Raw genomic sequence first — 26,275 nt, forward strand, 5'->3', positions numbered from 1 at the left:
AGCGGAAGTGATCGCAACGCATGACCTTTCAAAACCTGTATGTACTTCCAACGTAAACGTTACCTGCATGCACCCCTGCGCCCAAAGAAACGAAGCCCGGGGGTGGTCTAATTACAAGCTCAAGTAGCATACAACTTCCGCATATAGACATGTTACGGGAGACGAGAGATCTTGGCACAGTTGCAGTTCCCGGACTATGGTTAGAAGATTGAATAGACGAGAAAGGGCTCTCAAGGCCGTCCAGCAGCTGGACGCCTTTCCTAAGCACGAAGAATCGGTTCAGGAAAAGACGAGCAGCGGAGGAACAGGTGAGGCCTCATTCGGGGGAAAAAAAACCTGCAACGGGGTCTTTCTTCCGCTTAGTTTCCATTCTGACCTTCACGCTCATCACGATATTAGTCGTCTCCGAGTTCCTCTACTATCGCCACTTGGAGTACGTCTACGCTTACGGCGTCGACACCGATTTGGACGGGTAATCGATTTTTGCGATACAAAAAAACGCGATTTCATTACCAAGTTCGTTTACTAGCTCCCTGCTTTTTAATATCGACATAGTTGTAGCGATGCCGTGCGATTGTAAGAGACTTCTTCCTTCCAAAAGAATTGAATTTTTGACGTAGTATTTTTGTGTCAGATATTGGTGCCGATCTTCTCGATTTGGCCGGCACCACGCATCACGCGTCGGACAAACTGAAACAAGAACCGGTAACTCAACGTTTGATTCATCGCAGTTAGATATTTCGATAAATGCTCGCATAGACTTTCTTTGATTTGACGAAGAACCAAGAGAAGTGGATCAGGTATGAAAAATAAATGCATATTATACGAAGACTCTTGGTAATGTATCCTCAAAGTCAATAGGTTACGTATCTCTATTAGTCAATAGTTTGATCCCTTGTGTAGGATAAGACAATCCTACGCATACCATTCAAATAGGCAATAGGCCAATCCTACGCGTATTGGACCAGATGGCCGTGTTGAATCTCTTGTTGTTGTATAAGATGAAGGCCAATCCCACGTGTATTCCCCCAATAGACGATTGGCCCATCAAACTATATTAGATGATTCCAAAGTTGCTGCTCCCTTCCTTTTAAGACTACAGTGCGCGTATCTTTAGGGCTAGAAAAGAGCTCATAGCCAAACATGAAGAGTGGCGTTCCCTCAAGGAGGAGCACATGTCGAACTACGCTTCCGTGCACACTCCCATGCCGCCGAGATTAGACAGCGAAGCGCCCGAAGACAAAAAACCGGACTCCTGCCGAATACACGGCTCAATGGAAGTCCAGAAGGTAGATAGAAGAACGAGCAAAAGACTATAAAGCGCATTTCTAATTATTTTTAAGATTGCGGGGAATTTTCACATCACCGCCGGAAAGTACGTTTTTTTTAATTAAAAACCTCTAGCGAAGTTATATTTTTTTTCCGTGACTAGATCCATGCCTCATCCACGCGGTCACGCTCACTTGAGTGCCTTTATACCGCGCGAATGTAAATACGAAACGTTCGAGCCTTAGATCATTATATCCCTCACTTTTTTCCCCTCCTTATAAGCGTTCAACTTTTCTCATCGTATTAATCGTCTTTCGTTTGGTTTCGCCGCTATTGGCACGTTTAATCCGCTCGACGGGGAGCTCAAAATCACAGAAGAACGTGAGGCTCTCTCCCAATTGCTATGGGACTATACAGACTCTTGCTTCTTTTACAGGCAATCAAATGTTTCAGTATTACTTGCAGGTAATATCTTGTACCGTACGTAATAGGCGTTCTCCGTATGGGGGTTTCTTTAGATCGTTCCCACTCAGTTTCAACGCGTTACTGGGGCTAACTATTCAGCCAATCAATACTCTGTAACGGAGAGGGTAAACGGCTTTTTTCCTCCCCAAGATCTTTTCATTACACGTCTTAGGAGAGGGTTATTGATCATTCGGGCGGTAGTCACGGCGTGCCCGGTTAGCGCATTATTTTAATTGGAAAATTCCTACTATGTACGCATACACTCGTAGGAATTTTCATGAAATACGATTTGTCGTCCCTAATGGTTCAAATAACGCAAGTGAGACGACCCGTCGGACTATTTCTCGTACGACTGTGCGGAATCATCGGCGGCGTCTTTGCTACCTCCGGTAATAGGCATAAAATCGTCTATGGACTTTTCATTTTTTTACAGGTATGCTTCACTCGATCATCGGTCTGATTTTTGACATCATTTTCTGTCGACGAACGACGTCGACTTCGTCTCAAGACCCCGCTTCAGTAAGCAATACTTCTTCTTCTAATCCGACTACCCCATCGACGCCTACCGCTGATCATACGTTGTCAGAAAAGACCTCTTAGACCTGAAGTTAAGACGCGCTAGGATAAGGGCTCTTTGAGTAAGATTTTAACATATAAACAAAGGACGCGGTGTTGTCACGTGAGGGACATTTGCACGCCCGGCGTTTCTGATCCACAATGGCGAGTTTTTTCGCTAAGCTCTGGCGATTGCGATTCTCGATTATTGTCGGCGTCGTTTCCTTTATTGCTTTCTTTTTCGTCGGCGGCACGAGCTACGCATCCGGCGTCCTTTTCAACGAACTACTCAAAAAACCGTGCGACGATGAAGTTGGATACGTCGCGTCGACGGAAATCGAATGGAATTCGACGAATTCTTTCGCTTGCACGTTGAACGAAACCGTCGAACGCGAGTCGTGCAATCACACGTCTAATTTGGCAGCGGTAGACTCGAATTGCGGGGGATTTGGGCAGAGCAGAGGAAACACAGGTGAGTACAATACTACATCGTGCACAACTTAGTCGGAGGGCAGCTTCAGAATTTCCGAGTTTGGGCGTACGCGCGCCTCAACTTATACTTGCTTCTGTATTGTTTGGGGAGCTCTCCTTTAGCTTCCTTGCATACGCCCCTGCATAAATCTAGTCGTCGTTCCTTTTTTTCTTTTCCAGCGTGGACGTCGTCGGTTTACTTTTTCTTTTCGACGGCTCTTTGCCAACCGTCCGGCATGCTCATCGATCGTTTTGGCCCCCGAATCATTGCCGCGACTGGCGGCCTTTTATTCGGCGTGGGATGCATTGCCGCGTCGTTTACCCCGTCGATTATTACGTTTATTATTCCTTACGGCCTCCTGGGCGGCCTGGGCTACGCTTTTCTTTATCCGAGCTCCATAGTGATAGTCGCCAATCACTGGCGTAGACGAGGTTACGGGCCCGTAGCGAACGGTATCACCACGTCTGGCATGGGTGTCGGCACGGCGGCGTTTGGTCCGATTTCGTACGCCCTTATAAAACGATTTCAATGGCGCTGGTATCTTCGCGTCGTCGGCTTTTTCTTCTTCGGCACGTCTGCGTTGACGCTCATCGTCTATAGAGAGCTCAAAAAGGAGGAGAATGTTCAACAAAAGCGACGATTTTTCGATCGTTCGCTTTTGAAGAATCTGGCTTTTGTTTTCTATTTAATTGGAACTATCGTCATTTATTTAGGTGTCACCGTTCCCATAGTGCACATGGTGAGTAGCGATGATGTCTACGGGACTTTAATTAATGTTCTTTTTTCCGGCTTTAGATTCGCCATGCCGTCGATCTGTGCGTTAGTCAATTGGACGCTGATTATCTCGTCATCTATATGGGCGTTGGTTCCGCAATCGGTCGTATAACAATTGGCTTTTTTGCAAATCGCAAGAAACTGCATCCAGTTCTTCTTTTCGAAGTCTGCGTCGCCTCCTGTGCCATTGCGGTATTTGGCGCAGTGTTCATAACGAACTACGCCGGCTTCGTAGCCTTCATGGTTGTCTATGGACTCTTTTCTGGTGCTATCATGTCTTTTCCTGTTACCGTGGCAGGAAGCATCGTTCGTAAGGAGCAGATTCCTCAAGCACTAGGCTGGGCAATATTTGCTGAAGGACCGTCAAGTATCATAGCGGCACCAATCGCAGGTAAGATGTTACCGGTAGTAGGGCCTGTGTTTGCAGTACAGTAGAAGTTTAAATCTCTAACTAACAATGCATTTTAAATGTTTACACCATTACCATTTTTTAATTAGGTTACTTTTCTGTAGGTTGGCTATATGATGCCACGTGCTCGTATACGTATTCGTTCTATTTTGGAGGCGGTGCTTTTGCTTTGGGTTTTCTCGTGATACTTTCTGTTCCCTATCTTCTACGAAAGTATCCCAATACCGTCGACACCTCAAAACAAAAGGTCAATAGGGATGACAACGCCCTCACCGATTTCGAGTACTAGAACTAAGTGGAGATCGAGACTCGATCTTCAGTCTGAGTTTCCCCAGTAGTGTGTTTTCCTCATTATTTACATGCAATCTGTGGTCGTTCATCTCGTCATAGATGATCTCGTGACCCTCTTGGCGTACAGCGAATCAGTGGCAATTTTTTTAGCTCGACTGTGGGAGCTGCTATTATCTTTGAGAAGAAAGATTCTAACATCACAGTATAATGAACACGAAGAAAACCGCGCCATTATGAAGAAATGGCATCATTCCCAGCGTCACCTAAATATTAAGATATGCGTAAAACAAAGGTCGCGGTATTGTCACGTGAGGGAGGTATATCTGTTGTGCACGGCGTTTCTGATCACAATGGCGAGTTTTTTCGCTAAGTTCTGGCGGCTGCGATTCTCGATTATTGTCGGCGTCGTTTCGTTTATTGTTTTCTTTTTCGTCGGCGGCACGAGCTACGCATCCGGTGTCCTTTTCAACGAACTACTCAAAAAACCGTGCGACGATGAAGTTGGATACGTCGCGTCGACGGAAACCGAATGGAATTCGACGAATTCTTTCGCTTGCACGTTGAACGAAACCGTCGAACGCGAATCGTGCAATCACACGTCTTAATTCGGCAGCGGTAGACTCGAATTGCGGAGGATTTGGGCAGAGCAGAGGAAACACAGGTGAGTACAATGCTACATCGTGCACGACTTAGTCGGAGGGCAGCGTCAGAATTTCCGAGTTTTGGGGAGCCCCCCCCCCCCCCCCTTATAGCTTCCTTGCATACGCCCCTGCTTAAATAAATCTAATCGTCGTTCCTTTTTTTCTTTTCCAGCGTGGACGTTGTCGGTTAATTTTTCTTTGCGACGGCTCTTTGCCAATCGTCGGGCATGCTCATCGATCGCTTTGGCCCCCGAATCATTGCCGCGACTGGCGGCCTTTTATGTGGCGTAGGATGCATTGCCGCGTCGTTTACTCCGTCAATTATTACGTTTATTATTTCTTACGGCGTCCTGGGAGGCACGGGCGTCGCTTTTCTTTATCCGAGCTCCATAGTGATAGTAGCCAATCACTGGCGTGTACGAGGTTACGGGCCTGTAGCGAACGGTATCACGACATCCGGCATGGGTATCGGCACGGCGGCGTTTGGTCCCATTGCGTACGCTATCATAAAACGATTTCAGTGGCGCTGGTATCTTCGTGTCGTCGGCTTTTGCTTCTTCGGCACATCGGCGTTGACGCTCATCGTCTATAGAGAACTCAAAAAGGAGGAGAACGTTCAGCAAAAGCGACGATTTTTCGATCGTTCGCTTTCAAGAATCTGGCTTTTGTTTTCTATTTAATTGGAACTATCGTCATTTATCTAGGTGTCACCGTTCCTATAGTGCACATGGTGAGTAGCGATGATGTCTGCGTCACTTTTTATTAATAATTTCCGGCTTTAGATTCGCTATGCCGTCGATATGTGCGTCAGTCAACTGGACGCTGATTATCTCGTCATCTATATGGGCATTGCTTCCACAATCGGTCGTATAACAAATGGTTTTTTTGCAAATCACAAGAAACTGCATCCAGTTCTTCTTTTCGAAGTCTGCGTCGCCTCCTGTGCCATTGCGATATTTGGCGCACCGTTCATAGCGAACTACGGCGGCTTCGTAGTCTTCATGGTTTTCTATGGACTCTTTTCTGGTGGTATCATGTCTTTTGCTCTTGTCATGGTAGGAAGTATCGTTCGTAAGGAGCAGATTCCTCAAGCACTAGGCTGGGCATGCACTATTCACCGAAGGACCGTCAAGTATCATAGCGGCACCAATCGCAGGTAAGATGTTACCGTAGGGCCTGTGCTTGCAGTACAGTATAGAAGTTTAAATGTAAATCTCCAACTAACAATCCATTTCTAACCTTACCTGTTTTGGGCAACTTTCTGTTTCTGTACTATAGGTTGGCTCTATGATGCAACGTGCTCGTATACGTATTCGTTCTATTTTGGAGGCGGTACTTTCGCTTTGGGTTTTCTCGTGATACTTTCTGTTCCCTATCTTCTACGAAAGTATCCCAATACCGTCGACACCTCAGAACAAAAGGTCAATAGGGATGATGACAACGCCCTCACCGATTTTGAGTACTAGAACTACGTAGAGATCGAGGGTCCGTGCACCTTTCGGCCATTCTGTATTTCGTATTTTGTATTTCGTATTTTGTATTTTTTATACATGTTTAGATCATGTTTAGATATATCCCTTAGCGTACGTGCAGCGGATCAATGGCAATTTTTTTAGCTCGACTGTGGGAGCTGCGACTGTCCATTGCAGTCGGAGTCGTAGCCTTCATTTCGTACTTTTTATGCGGCGGCGCGACTTACGCGTCCGGGGTCCTCTTCAACGAGCTGTTCACTGCAAGAGGCCTTGCCACGAAGAAACGGCGCGGAATTCCACGGTCTCCTCCAACGAAAGCGCTACCTGCACGTCGAACGAAACTTGCAAGAGTGAATTATGTACGTCGACGTGGGCAGAAGGCAATGCGTCGATCACTGGCCACTCCCTTCTATCATGCAAATCGGATTGCGGTGGCTTTGGCCAAAACAGGGGAAGCACGGGTAAGTTTCGAATCAAACATTTTGAAATTAAAGGGTACGTGTACTTATATAGTGCCTAATTAATTAATTAATTAATTAATTAAAATGATTATATTTACGAGAACGTGATTCGAGTGCTCTAATCCCTTTCTCTCGTAGCGTGGACGTTCTCGGTTTTCTTTTGCTTTTCGACGATTTTTTGCTTGCCATCCGGCATTCTAATCGATCCACTTTGGCCCGCGAGCCATCGCGACGGCCGGCGGTCTTTTCTTTGGCGTCGGATTCATTGTCGCATCCTTCACTTCCATCAATTGCTACGTTCGTTTTGCCTTACGGCCTCCTGGGGGGCCTGGGCTTCGGTTTTCTTTACACGAGCTCTCTAGTGATCGTATCCAATCACTGGCGTAGACGAGGTTACGGGCCTCTAGCGAACGGTATCACCACGTCCGGAATGGGTGGCGGCACGGCGGCCTTTGGTCCGATTTCGTACGCTATCATAAAAAGATTTCGCTGGCGCTGGTATCTTCGAATCTTCGGATTTTGCTTCCTTGGCACGTCTGCATTAACGTTCATCGTCTATCGAATAATCAAGGGAGAAGAGAGCGAAGGGGGGCGGCAAAGACGACGAATTTTTGATCGTTCGCTTTTAAGATTCCCGCCTTCGTTTTCTATTTTTCTGGCGTGATCGTCATGCATCTAGGTCTCACCGTTCCCATAGTGCATATGGTAAGAATTGCCTGTATGTGCAACTTCTCATTCAGTTCTTTTTGTTTAATTAAAGGTACGCTATGCTATTGATTTATGCGTCTGCGAATCGGACGCCGATTATCTCGTCATCTACATGGGCGTCTGTTCCGTGCTCGGTCGAATAGTTATCGGCCTCTTTGCTAATCACAAGAAAATGCGTCCAATATATCTTTTTCAAGTGTGCGTCGTTTCCTGTGCCTTTGCAGTTTTTGGCGCGCTGTTCATAACGAACTACGGCGGCTTTGTAGCATTTATGGTCGTTTTTGGCTTCTTTTCTGGTGCTATCTTATCGTCTGATATAGTCGTGGTGGGAAGCATTGTCCGCCACAAGGAGCAGGTTCCCCAGGCGTTGGGCTGGGTACTGTTTGCTCAAGGACCGCCAAGCGTTGTAGCATCACCAATTGCAGGTAAACTGTATACACAATGATCATTGTTCGTTTCTCGTTATTATCACACTAATTGCTGTTTATAGGTTGGCTCTATGATGCTACGTGCTCGTATTCGTATTCGTTTTATTTTGGAGGCGCCGCTTTTGCTTTGGCGTTCTTTGTACTATCTTTTATTCCTTATCTTCTACGAAAGTATCCCAATGTCTACAATTCAAAAAGGAAAATCGATAATAAAGATAAGACTTTTTCAATATCTTTTCTTGGGACTATGTTGAGAGAATCCTCAATCTAAAAAATACAGATACGACTCATGAGTCACATGACACGTGATCACCAGCGCGATGAACGCTCGGGAGTTGCGATTACCAATTGCCATCGTGTTCACGGCATTCATAACGTTCTTTTTCGCTGGCGGCACGATCTACGCTTCCGGCGTTCTATTCAGCGAGCTCCTCAAGAAGCCGTGCGCTTCGATAGGAGACAACAACACGTCGCGATGGAAAAACGCGTCGACGCCGACGCTGCTCTCCCCGTCGTCGTCCATTCCCGATTCTGGCTGCAAGGAAAACGACTGCAGCGCATTTTGCCGCAGCGATGAAGCGGAAAATTCGAATTCCACCAATGGAACGCGAATCGACGAAGAGAAAGACTGCGGGGGTTTCGGTCAAAGCAGAGGAATCACTTGTAAGTGACGTCAGAAATATTATGAATTTTTATTGATCCTTAATTAATTAATTATGACGTCAGAAATTTTATTGATCCCTAACTATAACTCAAAAGCTAAAGAGGATATATCATTTCTTTTTTATAGCTTGGACCTCGTCGGTCTACTTCTGCCTCAGCACGCTCTTCGCCTCGATAACCGGCATTCTCGTCGACCGATTCGGCTGTCGCGTCGTCGCCACGTCCGGCTGTCTAATTCTCAGCGTCGGCTTTCTCGCCGCTTCGGCGACGAACTCGCTCGCCGCGTTCATCTTTCCCTACGGCATCATGGCCGGCGCGGGATTCGCTTTGGTCTATCCGAGCTCCATAGTAATCGTATCGAGACATTGGCGACGTCTCGGTCATCAGTCGCTAGCGAACGGTCTCGCTATATCGGGAATGGGCGTCGGAACGGCCGCCTACGGTCCAATCGCCTACGCCATCATCAAAGCGTGGACTTGGCGCGGCTATCTTCGCTTCATTGGCGTCGCCTTCGTTTTCACGTCGATCCTCACGTCTATTTTTTATATAGACGTTGCGGAGACGGAGGAGGATCGGTCCAAGCGAAGATTCTTCGATCGATCTCTGTTTAGGAATCGCGCCTATCTATTGTTCCTCGCTGGTGTGTCCGTGTTCTTTCTCGGTCTATCCGTGCCGGTCATTCACACGGTAAGCGAAATGGAGAAAATATATTTTATAGATAAAATTTTCATGTACTGATTTTCTTTATGTAGGTGCGCTATGCTCTCGATTTGTGCATTTGCCAATCGGACGCCGACTTTCTCGTCACCTATTACGGCGTCGGATCCGTGCTCGGTCGCATCGCAATTGGCTCGGCCGGAAATTACAAAAAACTTCATGCCATGATTCCATTTCTAGTGTGCGTCATCGCCTGCGGTCTCACAATCTACGGCGCTCCCTTCATAACCAACTACGCCGGCTTTATAGCGTTCATGTTCATCTACGGCTTTTTCTCCGGCGCTCTCGTCTCCTTTTACATTGTCGTGCTGGAACGAGTTGTTGATAAGGAGCAGTTGCCGCAGGCTCTCGGCTGGACTCTCACAGCTCAAGGACCATCGAACGTTCTAGCGGCACCTATTGCAGGTATTCCACAGAGAGACTTTTGATTTTTAAAATAATTAATTAAAGAGGGATACATAATGATTTCTTTCTTTCTTTCTTTTTCTTTTATAGGATGGCTCTATGACGCCTCGTGTTCCTATTCAAATTCGTTCTATTTTGGCGGAACGGGTTTTGTCGTCGGTTTTCTTATACTAGTGTTTGTTTCCCCTGTTCGGCGGAGATATCCTGGTTCGAAAGCGGACTCTAGTAGTAGTATGAAAACTAAAATATCTTCTTTCGAGATTTATTGGAGAGAATCTTCGGTATGATTTGCGTCATTGGGAATTCCCCGTTTTCTCCTTGCACTGACCTCTCCCACTGTTGCATCAGAAGCGTTCTTCCGCGTGCGCTAAAATTTCGAATGGCATGTTCGCGATCGTTAGCGTGTCGCCTATTCGTCGTATTCGCCGCCTTCGTGCCGCTGTTCCTCTTGGGCGGCTCGGTCTACTCATCCGGGGTCGTCTTTAACGAATTACTCAAGCGTCCCTGCGAAAACGTCTCGCGAATCCATCGTCCGACGTGGACGAACTCCAGCGCGGCGCCGCCGACGTCCGACGCAACGACGATCGGCTGCGAGGAGGCGACGTGCATAGAGTGCGAAGGGCGGAGCATGGGCAACGCGAGCGAGAGGACCCCCAGCTCAGAGGATGCGACGGATTGCGGAGGATTCGGCGAAAGCCGAGGAAGCACAGGTTTAGATCGAGCTCCATGCGCATGTGCTGTACTTTTCTTCTCTTCTCTTATATATAGCTTGGGGTACGTCGATCTATTTAGCAGTCGGCACCAGTCTCTCCTCCGTCGCCGGCGTTCTAATCGATCGTTTCGGCTGCCGTTCCGTCGCCGTCGTCGGTTCCGTGTCGTCGGCGCTGGGATATCTGACCGCTTCGTACACGCCGTCTCTCGTCACCTTCGTCCTCTCCTACGGCATATTAGGCGGCGTCGGATTCGCCTTTCTCTACACGAGCTCCATCGTCGTCGTGTCGCAACACTGGCCAAAGCATCAGGCTATTGCGAACGGGATCGTCATGAGCGGCGTCGGTTTGGGCACCGTCGCCTTTGGACCGCTCTCCAATGCCGTCATCGAAGGACACGGCGGCTGGCGCCCATATTTTCGTTTTTTGACGTTCTGTTTCATTGGCACGGCGGTTTTGAGTTTGTTCTACGCGAGCGTCGACGGCGACGGCGACGAGCGACCGCCTCGACGGAAGCTGTTCAATTGGACGCTTTGGAGAAAACCGTCGTTCGTTATCTTCATTGTGGCGATCGTTGTCATCTTCTTTGGCGCATTTGTGCCCATCGGTCACACAGTAAGAAATACTTGTATATATATATGGGTCCCTTGGTTCTCTATACAATTTCTCCTCCCTGTAGATTCGCTATGCGCGCGATCTCTGCGTCTGCACGGCAGACGCCGACCTTCTCGTCACCTATCTCGGCATTGGCTCGGTAATCGGTCGAATGACGCTCGGTCTTCTCGCCGATCGACTTCCGTTTTCGACGCTCACACTATACAACACGTGCGTCTTCTTCGCCGGCGTTTCCGTGCTCGCCGCGCCGGCGATCTCGTCCTACGCCGGATTCGTCTGTTTCATGCTCTTCTACGGCTTTCTCTCCGGCGTTGTCATATCATTTATTCTTATCATTGTGAAGAGCATTGTTGCTAAGGATGAACTGCCTCAGGCTCTCGGATGGGCGATCAGCGCTCAAAGCCCGTCCAACGCTGTTGCGTCGCCTATAGCGGGTAAGGAAATAAATAATTAAATAATTAAATAACTAATTTATTAGGTTGGCTTTATGATGCTTCGTGTTCGTATTCGAATTCGTACTTTTTCGCTGGATCGATGTTTATGGTCGGCTTTATTGTGCTCTGTCTTATTCCTCGTTTTCAAACGAAGACGGAAGGCTCGGAAAAAGGAGACAAGAAGCCGTTGCCGAAAACCGGTGCAACGTGTCAAAAAGCCCAAGTTCAGATGAGGGAATCCTACGTATAAAAAAAAGTTTAGGGGGTTGCTGAGACATTGATTTATTTATTTATGTATTTATGCAGTTGTCGCCCTAGAATCTTTAGTAGGTGTTGTGTCCCACGAGAATGGGCGCGTTTGCAAACAGACAATAGCATAGACTTTGGCAATTTTATTGAATAAAACCCGGAAGTAAACCGGAAATCCTAAAAATTTTTGCGCATGGCTCTTCCTTCTTTCGCTGTCCACCTACACGGACCGCGCGGGTCCGTACAGGCTTCAGTTTGGTGGGGGGTCAACCTCACTGCTCCCCCGTCGGAGTTAGAGCCTGTTTAGTCTCCCGGCTCGGACGCCTGGGACCGGCAGCGCTCGGATGTGAGTTCTGCCGGCCTGATTCCAGGGGGACCGCTATTGTGACCCACCGCGTCTTCCTAAGTGGGGTGGCAGTTTATCACTCGTGCCACTGGAGTAGGGGTTGTGCTCCCCTGCATTCAAGCCACTTTTTACCTCTCTGGCTCAAGAGTTGGGCCAGTTTTATTTAGTCACCTCGGGGCCCGGAAGTGAATGTGCCTACAAAAACAAAAAAAAAACAGTTAAAAAAATTATTAAATATAGAGAGGAATCCTCTGTGTTCTTCTGTTGATGACGAACTCAAGTCCCTTGTAAGGAATTGGAGGAAGCAGACGCGTGGTAGGGGTCTCTCTGAGACCCCATCGTAGTTTCAAGGCCAAAAAAGCGACGATGAGGAAATTGGGGCTCCGAGAGAGCGATTCGGCTTCTTTGAGAACGGAGGTCTAAAAGGAGCTGTTAAAAACGTTCGCGCAAGTGAGCGCGATTGTCTCACGTTTGATACAACGGTTTTTCGTGGCCCAAAAGAGCTGACGTCTCGAAGAAGCCGCTTTGCGCGACTCCGCAAAGTCAGAAAGGAATTGAGAGACGTTCTCAAACAGAGAGAGCGTTCCGCCTTGCTCATTTCGTCGTCTATCCACAGCGATCGACGACTTTTCACTCGCGGGCCGGTCCACGTGCTCCACGCTAGCACGCTACATGAAAGAAATGTGTACAGTAGATGCTTTTATTAGTCGAACTGACGCTACAAATATTCTCTCTCAGTCTACGGATAAGCGTGTGAGATGATCGCTATTGCTGTTTGCACTCTTGCGGCTTTCCTTCACCGTTTCCCTAAGAAAAATTCATTCAAAATTGCCTGAATGTACTTGCGAAGGCGGACTAACGTTTTTTGGCTTGAAATCCGGGTCGCTGCCCTCCAAGTCATCATCGTCGTTATCGTCATCATCCTAGAGACAAAAAATCGCGAAAAAACATAATCAAAATCAGTATTTTCGCTACATCATCGCCCATATCGTCATCCACCTAATAAAAAGCAAAAAAATTGAATTCATATTTAGCGGAGATGACGAAATCCACGCACGTCATCGTCGTCGTCCGTGGCTTCGCCAGTGAAGTAGAGCACCGCCTTGGGAATGAGACGATCGCGAAAAAATAAACCCAGTTCGTAGTCGAAAGCAACTTCATTCTATATAGATAATAGACACAATTATATGTAATTATTAATTTATTTTTTATTCTTACGAAGCGTTCTTGATCGATTTCTTCTTCTCCTCCCTCAGGCGGAGCTAAAAAAGGGAGAGAAATCATTTATTTCTCCTTAATTAATTCCCCCCTTTGAACGTTCACCTGTTGGTGGCGAGAAGAAATTAAAGAAGGAGCTCTGCTGTATCTGTTTGGTGACAGTCCGAGACTGGCCGTGGCCTGGGGGATAATAGATCACATGATTTATGCTCGTATGTTTGCTCCTTACCCTTGTGCTTCTGCTTCTTCTTCACCGACTTCACCGTGATGTTCTTGCCCTTATTCCAATTGATTTTACATCTGATAAATAAAAATAAAAAACACGTCATCTTCTAACATTACATATATTATTTTATTTTATTTACCCCGTTGATTTGGTCACTTCCGGTCCGTCGAATGCAAACGGATCGTCTTCGTTTACTTCGATTTTCACGTCATAGGTTTTGGTGAGAACCTGCACAAGCAAAGTCAATGTCCCATCCCCCCAGGCTCTATAAAGACTCTCTCACTTACCGTATCAGTGAAATAGTCGTTTGGTTCAAAATGAAATTTCAAGGTAAAGCCCTGAAATAGAAATACATATTATATATATATAGAGTGGTTATAGATTTTTTTTCTTCTTACCGGCGTTTTTTGATAGACCAATTCAATGTCGATCAAATGCTTCAAGATGGGCTCGTCATACTCCTAAACCAAAATAAATTAATTAATTAATCAGATCTATATATAGAAAAAATTCTCACTTGAATTTTGTCTTGAAGCGAGTCGACGTTCTTCATGGCAGTCAGCCAGAATTCCGGCACCCCTTTGACGTCTTCCGGGACTTTGTATAGAAAAAATCAAAATTATATAAAGATAAATAGAGTTTTGCTATTTACATGGCTTAGGCAAATTTGCTTTCTCCTTTTCCTCGTCGTCTTTTTCCTCTTCATCATCGTCATCACCCAACTCCCATTTGCATTCGTCGTCCGTCGGCTCATACTTTCCACAAATAATATCAGACCTCTGAAAAATCATTTTCCTAATTATTTATCCAGTAAATTATCACGTGATTACCTTGGCCTCGATTTCTCTATATTGGCTGGAGAATTTGCACTCGAGCGCGTGGACTTCTTCGTAGAACTTCGCCTCCACTTTCAGACTGTCGACCTGAAAAATATAAATATGCCACGTGATCGGTGCACATAATAAATTTCGCACCTGCAGGTTTTTTAACGCTTTCAGTCTTCTTTTGACTGAATCCGGTAAACTGCGGGGGAAAGAACTCGTTATTTGCGTCGAAACGCTCGCGCGATCGCTTACCTTTCGATGTAACCCGATGAGACGCCGACGAGGTCGCCCAATTGCTCCTGAGCGCACGGAAAGCGATTGTTTCCTCAAAAGAGGCCTCACTTCGTTTCTTACCTGCATGGCCATCATAATTTCGGGATTGGCGGCCAGCGACTGCAGCGCCGTGCCTGCAATGCTACTATCAGCACAAAAAAGTCGCGGCGAGTGAATTTCTGCGTTCTTACGTTCTTCGGCGGACACGTGGGCGCTTTCGGGACTTTCCGTCGCTTTCTCGCCCTTTTTCGGCGACTTTGCGGACGCGGGGCTGCGGATGAGAGAGCGAGAGATCGATTCGAGGTCGAGGAGAGCGCGAACGCGGAACCTACGAGCCAGACATCGCTGAAGATTGTCGTAATGGGAAACTTGCGAAAGAGCGCGCTAAAGGCGAACCCGCGCGCGCGCGCGCGCGCGTTCGCCGGGTCTCGTGTGCGCGGGAAAATTGTCATCCATAAGCAGAAAAGCCTTGAATTCAAATTCTCGCGTCATTTTTGTTGAGAACCTTTCTAGAAACAATCGAGAGCTTATCAGAAACCAATTGATTGAATATCTAAATTAAACTATTATTGTCTAATGTAAGATTAATTAATAATGAGACTCTTAGATTTCTAAGCTCATTTAGGGCTCAATTAAAAAGATCTCAACGAGCAGCGTCTGTGAAGTAATAAAGTGATAATAATAATATAAAAGAAATTGATTTTCAAAGACATCAAAAGACATGCACGTGCACGTGCAAGTGTAGCAGCAGAGACATACCGTCCATCGTTCCAATGTGACCTCAGTCGTCGTCCATTCTTGACAGCTCGCGAGTATAGACGTTGACGCTCTCCGAGTCGAACAGAACGAAATAGACGTGCTTGACCGAGCTCGCCATCACGGACATAAAATACGTCTTGATGGCTCTCAATATAATTTGAGCGGCAGTGTGCTTCGGAAACCCATTCCTATCAATAGATACATAAAAATTATTAGATATAGACATTAATTAAACAAAATGACCTGTGCGCTCATACTTAATAATTAATTATGATTCTCTTACCCGCCACTGCCAACTGATGGAAAGGCGAGAGATTTGAGATTCTCATTATCCGCCACAATCAACGCACTCTTGATCGTCTTCTCAAGCTGAGCACGAGCATTCGATGATCCCCAACTGGGAGAGTGCACGTGAATGATGTGAGAAGTAGCGGGAAGGCCCGGAGCGTCCGAAATCACAGCTGAAAATAAACCAAGAATTAATAAATTATTACGTATTAGTTATTAGCAATTAACCGTCCGCTTCCTTCAATTGACCGTGCGCCGTTGCGGTGGCGCTCACCGCCTGCTGAAGCGCCGCGCCGCCGGCCGCACTCAAGGCCGATCCTCACAACGGAAAACTTCACATATAATAAATCAATAGCTAAAACCTCGCTTACCCACTTGACCTCCCAAGTATAGTTGAGCATTTGTTGGGTGAATAACAGCGTCGGCGGCGATTGTAGTCAAATCGCTTTGGACAACAGTCAACTGCGTGTAGCAAATAAATTTATCATAGATTGCATATAGAATTCTAGATATTTGTGTTAATTAAAATCACTGTAAGTATGAAATTTTTAACTATGGGTGGTAATGGGTAGTCCTATAATATATCGAAGAAGAGATTATTATTATTATTATTACTGTTATTGCAATCTTCCTCTTATTTATTGCAGCCATTTTTCTCTCTGTACTACGTACTACGTGCCTACCTTTTGGCCGAGAGATAGGGTCTTCTCTGACAGGACATTGACAGCGGCAACGCTGTGAGACTAAGGAAAAAAACACAAATTTTGAATTTCAAAAGAGACACGTGACATTGACTCAGCCCCTCTGAAAGCATCGCGCAAGCTCCAATTGTGAGAAAACAAAAAATCGTTAGTAATTAGCATATAATTTCAATTAGACAGTAAAAAGAGGCTGAGACAACAATCAAACAGTCACGTACACCCAAAAACAAACAAAACAGCAGTTCTTTTTTTGATGACGAAGAACTAAAATGTCTAGATACCAAACAGGTGAGCCCCCCTTTCCCTCGAAACGCGCGCTACTAGTCGTCTTCTTCGGTCTCTTCGTCTTCGCTTACGGCTTTGGACTTTTTGCTTTTGCCGGCTTTCTTAGCTCCCTTTCCCGATTGTTTCTTCGGTTTCTTCGGCGAAGGCGGCTCCTTGGGCGATTTCGGCTCAGACGAGTCGTCTTCCATCGTTGGATTGCGAACGGCGAACGTGTGCGCCGTGCGACGCTTTAGAAGTTGGGGCAGGATATGCGGCAAAACGCCGCCGCACGATATGGTGACGCCCTTGAGTAACTGCGACGAAGAAAACCGCCGTTTTCGAACTTTTTTATACGAGTTAGTGTGCGCTACGCAATCTTGGACACGCGTAAAAACCTCTTTATCTGTGCTCGCGTTGCCGTGCGAGAGAAAGAGCGGCCCGGTTGTAATGGAGCATGTGCATGGTACAACACTCGCGTTGTGGTTTTGTGCGTAAACGGCGATCACGTGAAGGTGACAAACCCGGATGCCTCAGACCGTTAAAATTTCGAATTGGGCGCGATCCCGTGAATTTTCGCGACGCGGCCGATGCGAAAAACACGCGCGAAACGAACTGGGTAGTATTAGGAGTAATATCAGGGACGCTACGGGGGCACAAGACGCGCGCTCTTCAAAGGAGTGAGTCGCGCAAACGCCGGACCGATCCAGGCGTAGAGGGCTCGCGAGCCCCAGTCATTTCGCCGGCTCGAAAGCGCGTGCGTCACGCGCGCGGGCGGGCGAGTGCGCGCATCTTACCTCGTGCAGTTCGTCGTCGTTGGCGATGGCGAGCAAAATGTGCCTCGGTATGATTCGTTGCCTTTTGTTGTCGCGCGCCGCGTTGCCGGCCAATTCGAGCACCTCGGCGCAGAGATATTCGAGCACGCCGGCCATGTAGACGGGCGCGGCGGCCGATATGCGACGCTTGAGGATAGCCTTGCGCAAATATCGCCGAAGTCGCCCGACGGGAAACTGAACGCCGGCGCGATCCGATCGCGATACCGCCTTTTTGCGAGCTTTGCCTCCGCGTCCCGACATGATCCCTCTTGTTTTTTTGACCGCCCGCGCTTACTTGCTGCGGATCCTTCGGTGTGTCAAGATAATGTATCGTTTTGCGCAAGCGCGTTGGGGATAGGGTCACGCGAACGATTGTTATAAATAGACTTCTTACGTCAAAACGACGTCACGGTGACGTCAAACGCGTTTCTAGGCAACAGGCCAGTCGAGTCGTTTGGGATCTATAAATAGAGATTGTCTGCTTCTCTTTCGGTAATTTGTTCTATGCTTTCGAAACAGCTCCTAAGGCGATTGCACGTTGTCTTGGAGTGAATTAGAACTATTAGCGTCAAGCTCTACCTCGTTCTTGAGGACGATGTGTTGACCTTTCCAGTACTTGATCATGTTCATGCTCTGCAGCGTGCTGATCAGGTCATATTGGGCAATCCCTGACGCTTGGCTCAAGTCTGTGAAAAAACAATAGGGTACACATCTTCCCTAGGCACTTATGATCCCTTTTAGACTACGCTAGCTTCTGTAGAGCATGCACGTGTACCGTAAGAATGCGTCGCGTTCGATTTACCTTTAATACAAAGCGACGACACTTTCAAATTGACCAAATGGTCCACAACGACGTCTTTCCAGTAACTACGGTAACTAAGGAGACCGAGATCCGAAAGCGGTTTCTCGGGCGATCCCACTTTTCCTTCTACTCTCGACAGCACGTAGCCTATACACGCAGAGAGAGCTCGCATGCAGAGCAAAATACCCCAATCCCCCTCGTACTAAAATCAATGAGAAGACGACCGTATCCTTTTCTCATGTACTGAGGAAAGGTCAATATGCAGGAAAGGTTATATTTCAGCACGGATTCTTTTTCCTGCGAGAACGTAGCGTCAACTTACGTTCTCGTCGCGACTAGTTTGAAAAATCTACCTTAGAAAAATAGCCCACCGCGTGGCAACCGTCGCTATCCCACTTCGTCATGATATAAAAGAGAAACGGCTCCACTTCGTAGTGAAGTGTTTTGTGATCGAGAAATAGCTTAGCAAAAAGGCAAAGATTTCGACAATAGTCCTATAATAAAACAACGTATTTCGGTCCCTCTCCGGGGAGCGTACGCTTCCCCGACTAACTAAAACTCACAGTAGCTGAAGCCCCGTCTACTTCAAAAACAGACAGATCGTCTTTCCGGTAGATCTCATTACCAGGAGGATGCCGCAACTTACATTTAGACTACAAGAAAAAAAGACTACAGTAGCCTATTCCACGCAAGCTAAAATTTTATTATTTCTAGACCTATTTACAAAGCACTTCAGTATTTTAGTTCTCAGCTAAAGCCTCAATTTGAAGACCTAGCCTCGCTCCACTCTCATCACAACCCCGATGGAAGGGAGCTACGCTTTTAAATTGAAGCATTAGCTAGTCATACAGCACCTCGTGTCAGTACGTACACATATACACTATTACCTATATTCTTAGTATATATGAAGGGCTGTGTGCATGATTTCTTAGCTAAGCTCTATCTCCCCACATACCATGTGCCGAGCTTCGGCGATGCTACAGGCGAAATAGCTCAGGCAATACTCGCAGACGAATATCTTGTTGAGACACTGAAAGCGCTCGGGATAGGGCGACGCGTACCACGTTTCGAACTCGTCCTCGCCCAGGACGATGTACTTCGGACAGGGTCCTTCGCGATGTCCGGCTTCAATAAACTGTTCTTCTTCCTTCAGAAAAAAAATCAATAAATGAATACTGAGACTTTCTTCCCCTCCCGACTTACGAGAATTTTTCTCGCTTCTCTTTGAGCGGATCTAAAGAGGGCGACGTCGTCGGGCGGCGCGTGGCCGTCCAATACGCTCAAGTCACAGAATTCGACGGGAATGAAGCCCGTTGAAGTAGACCTTGCTATTCCTGCATCAGGCGTCGAAGCAGATGCCACGGCAACCGTCGACTGTCGCCTCTTGTTTGACTTCTACGTGCAAATGACGTCAGTGGATAGAGTGTACTACTAATATATAGCGTATAGGTATTCAGTCATAAGGGAGTGACTTTGTGGCTAAAGACTCTTCTCCACATACACGTACTTTATATCAACGAACAATTTCATTCATTTATTCATCTAATGCGAGTTTTTTGGACTTCGCGTACGATATACAAACCTTGTTCTTTGATTTGATAGATGACGTGCTGCTCGAACTGCCGATCGATTTACGAGGTAACGGCTTGCCGTTTTCGCCCGTTTTCGGTCGTTTTTTGACGAGTTTCGGCGTTTCGATACCGTACTTTCGATCGCGCTGCTTCAATCGAATGGCAATCGACTCGTCGGCCGCTTCGCGATCGTTTTCGTCGCGATCCTCCTTCTCTCGTGGACGTTTGCGACCACGAGTGAGCTTGGTTAGTCGGTCCAACGCTACTTCAGCACACCTTCGCTAAAGAAAGCGTTGACACGAGCGAGACAATGAAGAATAGGTCGAAAAGAACCTGTAGGCGCATTTCATAGTACGGGAAACTGCATTCGCACTACGGCTCGTGCGCACTAGCAACGAACTCCCTTCGCCCATGTTTCGACTCGTTATTGCTCTCGCTCTCCTATCCTCGACCCAGTCGTTCCGCATTGGGCAACTCGTAGTGCTTCGCGACGCCGCCGAAGCGACGGGAGCCGTCTGTTTAGACGGTTCGCCGTCGAGCTATTACTATAGCAACGGCACAGGCCCGGACGCCCGCAATTGGATCGTTCATCTCGAAGGCGGCGGCTGGTGTCGCACCGAAGAGAACTGCTACAACCGAAGTCAAACCTCCCTCGGATCGTCGACGCATCTCGACAAAACAAAAGCATTCGGCGGTTTCTTAGACAACGATCCGAAGCTAAATCCCAAATTTTCAAACTGGACCGTCGCTTTTATAAACTACTGCGACGGCGCGTCGTTTGCCGGCGAAAAAAGCGAACCGATACTAGTCGACACCCACAAAGTCTATTTTCGCGGACGCCGCATTCTCTCCGCCGTCATAGACGATTTATTAACGCGCGGACTAGCGCACGCTAACGCGGTAATACTAACCGGATGCTCGGCGGGCGGACTGAGCACTTACATTCACTTGGATTATTTCCGATCGCGAGTCCCGGCGTCAATTCCCGTACATGGACTCGCCGACGCGGGATATTTCATCGACGCCGCGAACACGGACGGAGATATGGAAATCCGGGGCGTTTATCAATACATATATCGAATGCAGAATTGCAGCGGCGGCGTCAACGACGAGTGCATTCGCTCGAAAGCGGAATCGGACCAGTGGCAATGTTTCATGGCTCAATACACGTATCCTCATATAAAAACGCCGATTTTTGTATTGAATTCTGAGTATGATACGTGGCAACTTCGCGGTATTTTGCATCTCGATTGTCTGCCGCCGAATTGCAGTGCGAAAGAGATGCAGGCGTTTGTCGGGTGGAGAGCGACGTTTCTTAGCGCTCTGACTCCCGCAATGGAATCTCCTATGAATGGTCTATTCACTGATTCGTGTCTGTTTCATTGCCAGAGTGTCGATCAGCTGAGTTGGATGGAGATCTTGGTGAACGGGCAATCGGCGCACGATACGTTTGCGGCGTGGTACTTTGGAAGTAGTGGCGAAGGAAAGGAAGTTGATAAACCCTATCCGAATAATCCAACGTGCAAAGCGTAAATCTGGATTTTTTCATTCATTTGGTTTTTGTATTTTTCTATTGATGTTTTTTATTAATGTGGTATTGCTGGTTTTTGTCTTGAGAAAGACGACATTTTGGCCTATAGATGAGATCTGACTTTCCCTAACGACCGGTCTCCAGGAACGCGCGTGATAACAAAGCACGTGACTGCTCTCTACAAGATGAGTACATTCTTCATCGTTCTCTGCCTCGCGCTCGCCCTATCGCCCGTCGACGCCGTCCGCACGGGCAAACTCGTTCTTCTCTCGAACGCCACGACGACGGGAGCCGTCTGTCTCGACGGCACGCCGCCGGGATACTACTTCAGTCGCGGAGTGGGCCCGGATGCCAACAAGTGGATCGTTCATCTCGAAGGCGGCGGCTGGTGCTACGACGAGACCGACTGCTACGGTCGCAGTAAAACTCACCTCGGCTCGTCGTCTCAGTTCGACCCGACGGCAAATTTCTCCGGTTTCTTAGACAACGATCCGAAAGCGAATCCGAAATTCGCCAACTGGACGCTCGCTTTTGTGAAATACTGCGACGGCGCCTCGTTTTCCGGCAACAAGGGCGAGCCGATTACGGTCGAAGGGAAGTCGCTCTACTTCCGGGGCCATCGCATCTTGGTCGCCGTAATCGATCACTTGCTCGAAAGCGGCCTGAAAACGGCGGATGCCGCCGTTCTAACGGGATGCTCCGCCGGCGGTTTGAGCACGTATCTTCACCTGGATTACTTTCGCGCGCGCGTTCCCGCGTCGATTCCCGTACACGGGTTACCCGATGCGGGTTATTTTATCGACGCGGCGAACACGTCGGGCGCGATGGAAATTCGAGCGAAGTACCGATACGTTTATCACATGCAAAATTGCAGCGGTGGCGTGAACGACGCGTGTATTAGCGCAAAGACGGAAACTGACCAGTGGCAATGTTTCATGGCTCAGTATACGTATCCTTATATCAAAACGCCTATATTCGTTTTGAATTCGGAATACGATACGTGGCAGCTTAGTAATATATTGCAATTGGGTTGTCTTCCGCCCAAGTGCACCCCGGAAAAGATGACTGATTTTACGAAATGGAGGGCGACGTTTCTTCAGGCTTTAGGGCCGGCCATTGGGGCGCATTCCAACGGTATTTTCACCGATTCGTGTCTTGTGCACTGTCAGAGTTTAGATGCTCCTTGGAATACGTTTAAGGTGAACGGGCAGACAGCACATGATACGTTTGCCAATTGGTACTTTGAAACGGGCGGCCAGTCACAGGAAGTCGACAAACCGTATCCAAATGAATCTTGTGAGAAGATGTTGTAGATGTTTTGTGATGTACCTGTACTGTACGTGCGTGCTCATTCTTTCAACTGTGTGTAGTCATGTCAACGCTCACTGAAATGTCAATGTCTATAAATAGATCACGTGACTGACTGACTGTTTTCGAGTGACATCATCGTCGTCGTCATCGATGTCGTCCGCCAGCTCGAGCGCGTCGGCGAGCCGCGATCTCCAGCGATTCTTTAAATTCTTCACTCAGAAGGTAATCGTTTGAGGGCTATTTGAACTCGCGATAGGCAAACGACGACGTATAAAACCCGTCGCCATTCATCTCTGACTCAGGCAGTTCAAGTCATCGTTCAATCGCGTCAAGGACAGCTATTTCGGACGCCGTCGAAGCCTTCGGCGGCAGGCCAAGACTGGGTAAGCAAAAAGGGAATACATTTGTAAGGATGGCCACTGGTTTCTCGCACAGTGGTCACAAAGTATGCCTTAGAGGATACTTAGTAACCTTAGAGTCTCCATACAAGCTCACTAGCTACGATTCATTACTGTGCGACTACAAACACATATGATTTCTCATTGTACTGACCTCTTTATATATGGGATGTAGTCTTATCGTTTGACCAAAGATAATAGATATAGATATAGATATTATCTCTGGTTTGACGATGCGTCCTGCATTCGATAGTTCTACTTGTTCATTGACGACGACGTCGACCTGAGCGTGTCGACGAAAGAGGCTCTACGCAGGAGTCCAATGAAAGCGGGCAGAGCCGCGTTCTGCGTCGAAATTTCGGCGAATTCATCAGAAGAAGTAAAGCCCCCCAGAAAAAACTAAAGGGGGAAAAAAAGAGTTTCTTCCTTAGGACGTCAGCTGTGTTCTCGAACAATGGTCTATAACAATCACGGAAAAGTTTCTAATTTTTCCCCCTCACTGTTTCTATTGGCCACTCGTTCTTTCTCCCCCTCAGACCCTCGCCCAGATTCACTGCCATGACGTCCGACAACGTCTATCTCAAACTAGGCTTGCTATTGAGGTCCCTTATTGCCGTCAGCCGCACCCTTCCCGCCTATCATCTTTCCAAGAGTCGACAGGAGGACTTATCGATGTCCTACAGGTTGGTACAATTCTCGGGTAAGTCGCGACACTTCACTGGGGGAATTTTTCTAGAATTTTTTCCAACGGAATTCCCAAGAAGGAGCAGCTTGGATCAGGAAAACCCTGTAATAAATAAATTGATATGTGGTTTTGCTTATGACCGGTGTTATTAGACGTTTGTCGATTGGTTGTTGGGTCCGTAGCAACTCCCTTAGGATGCTGCAGCATTCAAGTGAACTATGCTAAGGAACTGACTTTTACTCCGAGGTAAAGAGAAGGGAGAAAAATCCCCAAGTAGTTACTCTAATCCGCGTGACTGTGACTAGCATCAAAACAGCGTCAATTCCAATACACCTAGAAGAAAAGAGGTATTAATTAATTAATAGATATACAAAGCTCAAATAGTACTATTTTTAAAATTACTAATAATTGACTTCACAATAAAGCGTGGCTACGGAAATCGCTCCTCATTTCTTTAGAGAAGACGTTGATGGAAAATGTGAGAAGGCGTCTCCTTCAAGTGCTCAAGCCTCGTATAGTCTACCGTATCTCTAAGAAACCCGTCTTTATACTCTGTTCTAGATCTGTAGAAAGTAACGGGGACGTTCTCCTGCCGTTCTGCGCGACGCAGAAAAAACTGCCAAGACATCCATCCGTGCGGAAAATTCTGACCTAGGGCTATGAATACAACGATGCTTGTTTTCTCAGATTGAGAGTCAGACGCTGTGCGAGGACGTTCCCTTTGCAGCGCTACTGAAGCAAGCAAAGGAGCCAAAGGCGAATCGCGAAGAAATAGAAGAAGAGACAGTAAGAGAGAGAGATACTAGTTGGGCATTCCCTCTCTGCATCTCTCTCGCCCTAGATCGTTCCCCCGTCTACATCTACGCGCTTCAAATCCGCCGTAGAGCCGTCAATAGCTAGCGAATTCGAACTGCTCGATCTCGAGGAAGTAAATAAATAAACAAAATAAATAATTACGTACGTAAATGAAGGTATATACCCGTTTGCAGATTAGCACGCCCTTTGCTTCGGGAACCGAACGGGCTGTGCTGGACTTCTATCGAAAGATGCAGGCGACCGCCGCATTGCCGTTTTGTCAGCACAAAACACCGGAAGTCGTATCCAAGGTGAATATTTCAAAGAGGGGGGGACGTGAATCTAATTCTGCATTCTTAGGAGGATTTGATAGCGGAATTGGCTCGCATGAAGAAGGAAACGGAGAGCGTTAAAGACTTCATAGAATCTTTGTAGAGAGAGAGAAGAAAAACAGTTAATGATGATTATAAGAGCGTAGCACCAACCGCATATATATGTACATATATCATCATCAGTCGTTGTGTTTTTTACCTTGCATCGCTTTACTTTCGACCTGGTGCGCGTACGCCAACGTGGGCTCGTCGCCTTGAGCCATGAAGTGAGTGAACCAGTGGTCCGGCGAGAAGACAGCTGAAAATAATGATTAATAATATTACGCCTTTTCTATGTTAAAAATTCATAAATTGCTTTAATTCGTATTGTACCTATTTCTCCCCTTTGGAGCACCGTTGCAAGTCGTTTCAATTGGGGACAGTCGAGCAACGGATGAAAGGCAATGCGACTACGACCGGAGAGCTGAACAAAGACGAATAGAGAGTCGGGTATATCTGCGTCATGCTGAAACGATTCGTTCTCAGTGAAAGGACACCTGATGAACAGTTGCCCAACAGGAGATACGCGACCTGAAAGAAAAGGGCTAGAGACACCAAAAACATCACCAAGAGTCTCCCCAGAACAAAAGTCCCTATAACATAATATAGATTAATATTATCGATGTTCTGCTCTTACACTTTGTGACGTTCATCTCTTTCTCCTTCTCCGCAAAGACTCTTATTCTTAAACAGGCCTTCGTTCACTGATCCAGCGTCGCATAACTTCGACTCCAACTCGCTACGACGTCTCGAAAGGACTCCCATCCAATAATCCACTCCCGTCTCGTTATCTCGTAAAAAATCTCGAACGACGACCGGAGCACCCGTATGAAAATCGTCAAATTTTTCAAAATATTTATCGCGTCGAATATCGACGATATTTCGAAATTTTCGATACGAACGACAACGATCGCGATCTTTGTAGTACGGATTATCGACGAGACACTGCGAGTCGTGATAGTCGGCCCACTTTTCGATGTCGATCCATCCCGCCATGACGATGTGCCGGCGAACGAAGCGGAGAACGCGATGCGAAGCGGCGGCGGCGTTGCGCTTCAGCGCGAGTCGCGACGGCTTGTGAAATGCGACGAGAAGGCTCGCGCACGCGGCGAGAGCGAGAACGGCGATTAGAAGGCGAACGAAGCGACGGCGAGCGCGCGGCGTGTCGTGTTTTGCAAGGTAGGAGCGTACGTCGGCTTTGGCGATGTCGGGGCGACGAAGAAAGGCGTCGATGCGACGTCGCAAGGTGAGCTTTTCTTCCTCTGTCATTTGCCGGAACGCCGCATGCGCATTGTGCAGAACTCTTCTATTAGGCCATATTCATCCTTATTCATTGACTGAAGCTGACCCTAATGAAAAACA

General features: G+C 47.3%; 9 protein-coding genes and 2 long non-coding RNA genes across 12 annotated transcripts; 7 read left to right on the plus strand and 4 right to left on the minus strand.

The window, feature by feature from the left end:
* Positions 1-185: 185 nt before the first annotated feature.
* On the plus strand, positions 186-2,417 carry LOC136191638 (endoplasmic reticulum-Golgi intermediate compartment protein 2-like). Its single transcript, XM_065980009.1, has 14 exons — positions 186-308; positions 364-472; positions 530-576; positions 635-705; positions 760-800; positions 1,118-1,289; positions 1,344-1,375; positions 1,433-1,488; positions 1,552-1,650; positions 1,706-1,734; positions 1,788-1,859; positions 1,907-1,949; positions 2,004-2,123; positions 2,168-2,417. Exons 1-14 carry the CDS (start codon positions 197-199, stop codon positions 2,332-2,334), a joined length of 1,170 nt encoding a protein of 389 aa, XP_065836081.1. The 5' UTR covers positions 186-196; the 3' UTR covers positions 2,335-2,417.
* A 2,144-nt stretch (positions 2,418-4,561) lies between these two features.
* Positions 4,562-6,375, plus strand: LOC136191125 (uncharacterized). Its single transcript, XR_010670758.1, has 4 exons — positions 4,562-4,896; positions 5,049-5,606; positions 5,659-6,032; positions 6,155-6,375. It is a non-coding gene; the product is annotated as an uncharacterized lncRNA (long non-coding RNA).
* Positions 6,376-6,953: 578 nt separating this feature from the next.
* On the plus strand, positions 6,954-7,836 carry LOC136191588 (uncharacterized). Its single transcript, XR_010670866.1, has 2 exons — positions 6,954-7,514; positions 7,570-7,836. It is a non-coding gene; the product is annotated as an uncharacterized lncRNA (long non-coding RNA).
* Positions 7,837-7,949: 113 nt separating this feature from the next.
* LOC136191583 (monocarboxylate transporter 12-like) lies at positions 7,950-10,025 on the plus strand. The gene is made up of 4 exons (XM_065979949.1): positions 7,950-8,608; positions 8,736-9,295; positions 9,361-9,730; positions 9,821-10,025. Exons 1-4 carry the CDS (start codon positions 8,266-8,268, stop codon positions 10,015-10,017), a joined length of 1,470 nt encoding a protein of 489 aa, XP_065836021.1. The 5' UTR covers positions 7,950-8,265; the 3' UTR covers positions 10,018-10,025.
* A 77-nt stretch (positions 10,026-10,102) lies between these two features.
* Positions 10,103-11,922, plus strand: LOC136191582 (monocarboxylate transporter 4-like). Its single transcript, XM_065979947.1, has 4 exons — positions 10,103-10,440; positions 10,499-11,055; positions 11,120-11,489; positions 11,534-11,922. The coding sequence occupies exons 1-4, from the start codon at positions 10,110-10,112 to the stop codon at positions 11,737-11,739; spliced, it is 1,464 nt and encodes a 487-aa protein (XP_065836019.1). The 5' UTR covers positions 10,103-10,109; the 3' UTR covers positions 11,740-11,922.
* An 848-nt stretch (positions 11,923-12,770) lies between these two features.
* Positions 12,771-15,038, minus strand: LOC136191594 (nucleosome assembly protein 1-like 1). Its single transcript, XM_065979960.1, has 18 exons — positions 14,958-15,038; positions 14,817-14,896; positions 14,707-14,759; positions 14,605-14,651; positions 14,503-14,551; positions 14,359-14,451; positions 14,181-14,307; positions 14,046-14,125; positions 13,927-13,989; positions 13,816-13,866; positions 13,668-13,756; positions 13,532-13,602; positions 13,408-13,482; positions 13,303-13,346; positions 13,142-13,246; positions 13,060-13,083; positions 12,945-13,007; positions 12,771-12,891 (listed from the first exon to the last, which is right to left on the minus strand). The coding sequence occupies exons 1-18, from the start codon at positions 14,966-14,968 to the stop codon at positions 12,850-12,852; spliced, it is 1,167 nt and encodes a 388-aa protein (XP_065836032.1). The 5' UTR covers positions 14,969-15,038; the 3' UTR covers positions 12,771-12,849.
* Positions 15,039-15,285: 247 nt separating this feature from the next.
* On the minus strand, positions 15,286-17,790 carry LOC136191586 (core histone macro-H2A.1-like). Its single transcript, XM_065979953.1, has 7 exons — positions 17,432-17,790; positions 16,730-16,951; positions 16,356-16,415; positions 16,044-16,134; positions 15,901-15,990; positions 15,668-15,845; positions 15,286-15,572 (listed from the first exon to the last, which is right to left on the minus strand). The coding sequence occupies exons 1-7, from the start codon at positions 17,708-17,710 to the stop codon at positions 15,407-15,409; spliced, it is 1,086 nt and encodes a 361-aa protein (XP_065836025.1). The 5' UTR covers positions 17,711-17,790; the 3' UTR covers positions 15,286-15,406.
* A 31-nt stretch (positions 17,791-17,821) lies between these two features.
* Positions 17,822-20,331, minus strand: LOC136191584 (histone acetyltransferase KAT7-like). The gene is made up of 10 exons (XM_065979950.1): positions 20,156-20,331; positions 19,834-20,103; positions 19,455-19,646; positions 19,207-19,398; positions 18,815-18,904; positions 18,605-18,745; positions 18,455-18,548; positions 18,252-18,398; positions 18,029-18,135; positions 17,822-17,971 (listed from the first exon to the last, which is right to left on the minus strand). The coding sequence occupies exons 1-10, from the start codon at positions 20,165-20,167 to the stop codon at positions 17,879-17,881; spliced, it is 1,338 nt and encodes a 445-aa protein (XP_065836022.1). The 5' UTR covers positions 20,168-20,331; the 3' UTR covers positions 17,822-17,878.
* Positions 20,202-22,777, plus strand: LOC136191330 (uncharacterized). Its single transcript, XM_065979654.1, has 3 exons — positions 20,202-21,351; positions 21,444-21,454; positions 21,498-22,777. The coding sequence occupies exons 1-3, from the start codon at positions 20,234-20,236 to the stop codon at positions 22,664-22,666; spliced, it is 2,298 nt and encodes a 765-aa protein (XP_065835726.1). The 5' UTR covers positions 20,202-20,233; the 3' UTR covers positions 22,667-22,777.
* Positions 22,778-22,780: 3 nt separating this feature from the next.
* LOC136191585 (autophagy-related protein 13 homolog) lies at positions 22,781-25,056 on the plus strand. Of its 2 annotated transcripts, none has more exons than XM_065979951.1 (14): positions 22,781-22,886; positions 22,967-23,047; positions 23,316-23,441; positions 23,494-23,540; positions 23,599-23,745; positions 23,799-23,851; positions 23,900-23,993; positions 24,053-24,094; positions 24,173-24,259; positions 24,309-24,381; positions 24,435-24,533; positions 24,589-24,675; positions 24,737-24,853; positions 24,903-25,056. In XM_065979951.1, exons 1-14 carry the CDS (start codon positions 22,815-22,817, stop codon positions 24,975-24,977), a joined length of 1,200 nt encoding a protein of 399 aa, XP_065836023.1. In that variant the 5' UTR covers positions 22,781-22,814; the 3' UTR covers positions 24,978-25,056. The 2 variants fall into 2 exon arrangements, with proteins under 2 accessions (XP_065836023.1, XP_065836024.1); XM_065979952.1 differs by having other exon boundaries at positions 24,206-24,259.
* Positions 24,614-26,192, minus strand: LOC136191587 (uncharacterized). The gene is made up of 3 exons (XM_065979954.1): positions 25,551-26,192; positions 25,247-25,506; positions 24,614-25,172 (listed from the first exon to the last, which is right to left on the minus strand). Exons 1-3 carry the CDS (start codon positions 26,180-26,182, stop codon positions 25,054-25,056), a joined length of 1,011 nt encoding a protein of 336 aa, XP_065836026.1. The 5' UTR covers positions 26,183-26,192; the 3' UTR covers positions 24,614-25,053.
* Positions 26,193-26,275: the final 83 nt, after the last annotated feature.

Source organism: Oscarella lobularis, chromosome 9 (genome assembly GCF_947507565.1).
Source record: "Oscarella lobularis chromosome 9, ooOscLobu1.1, whole genome shotgun sequence".
Taxonomy (NCBI): domain Eukaryota; kingdom Metazoa; phylum Porifera; class Homoscleromorpha; order Homosclerophorida; family Oscarellidae; genus Oscarella; species Oscarella lobularis.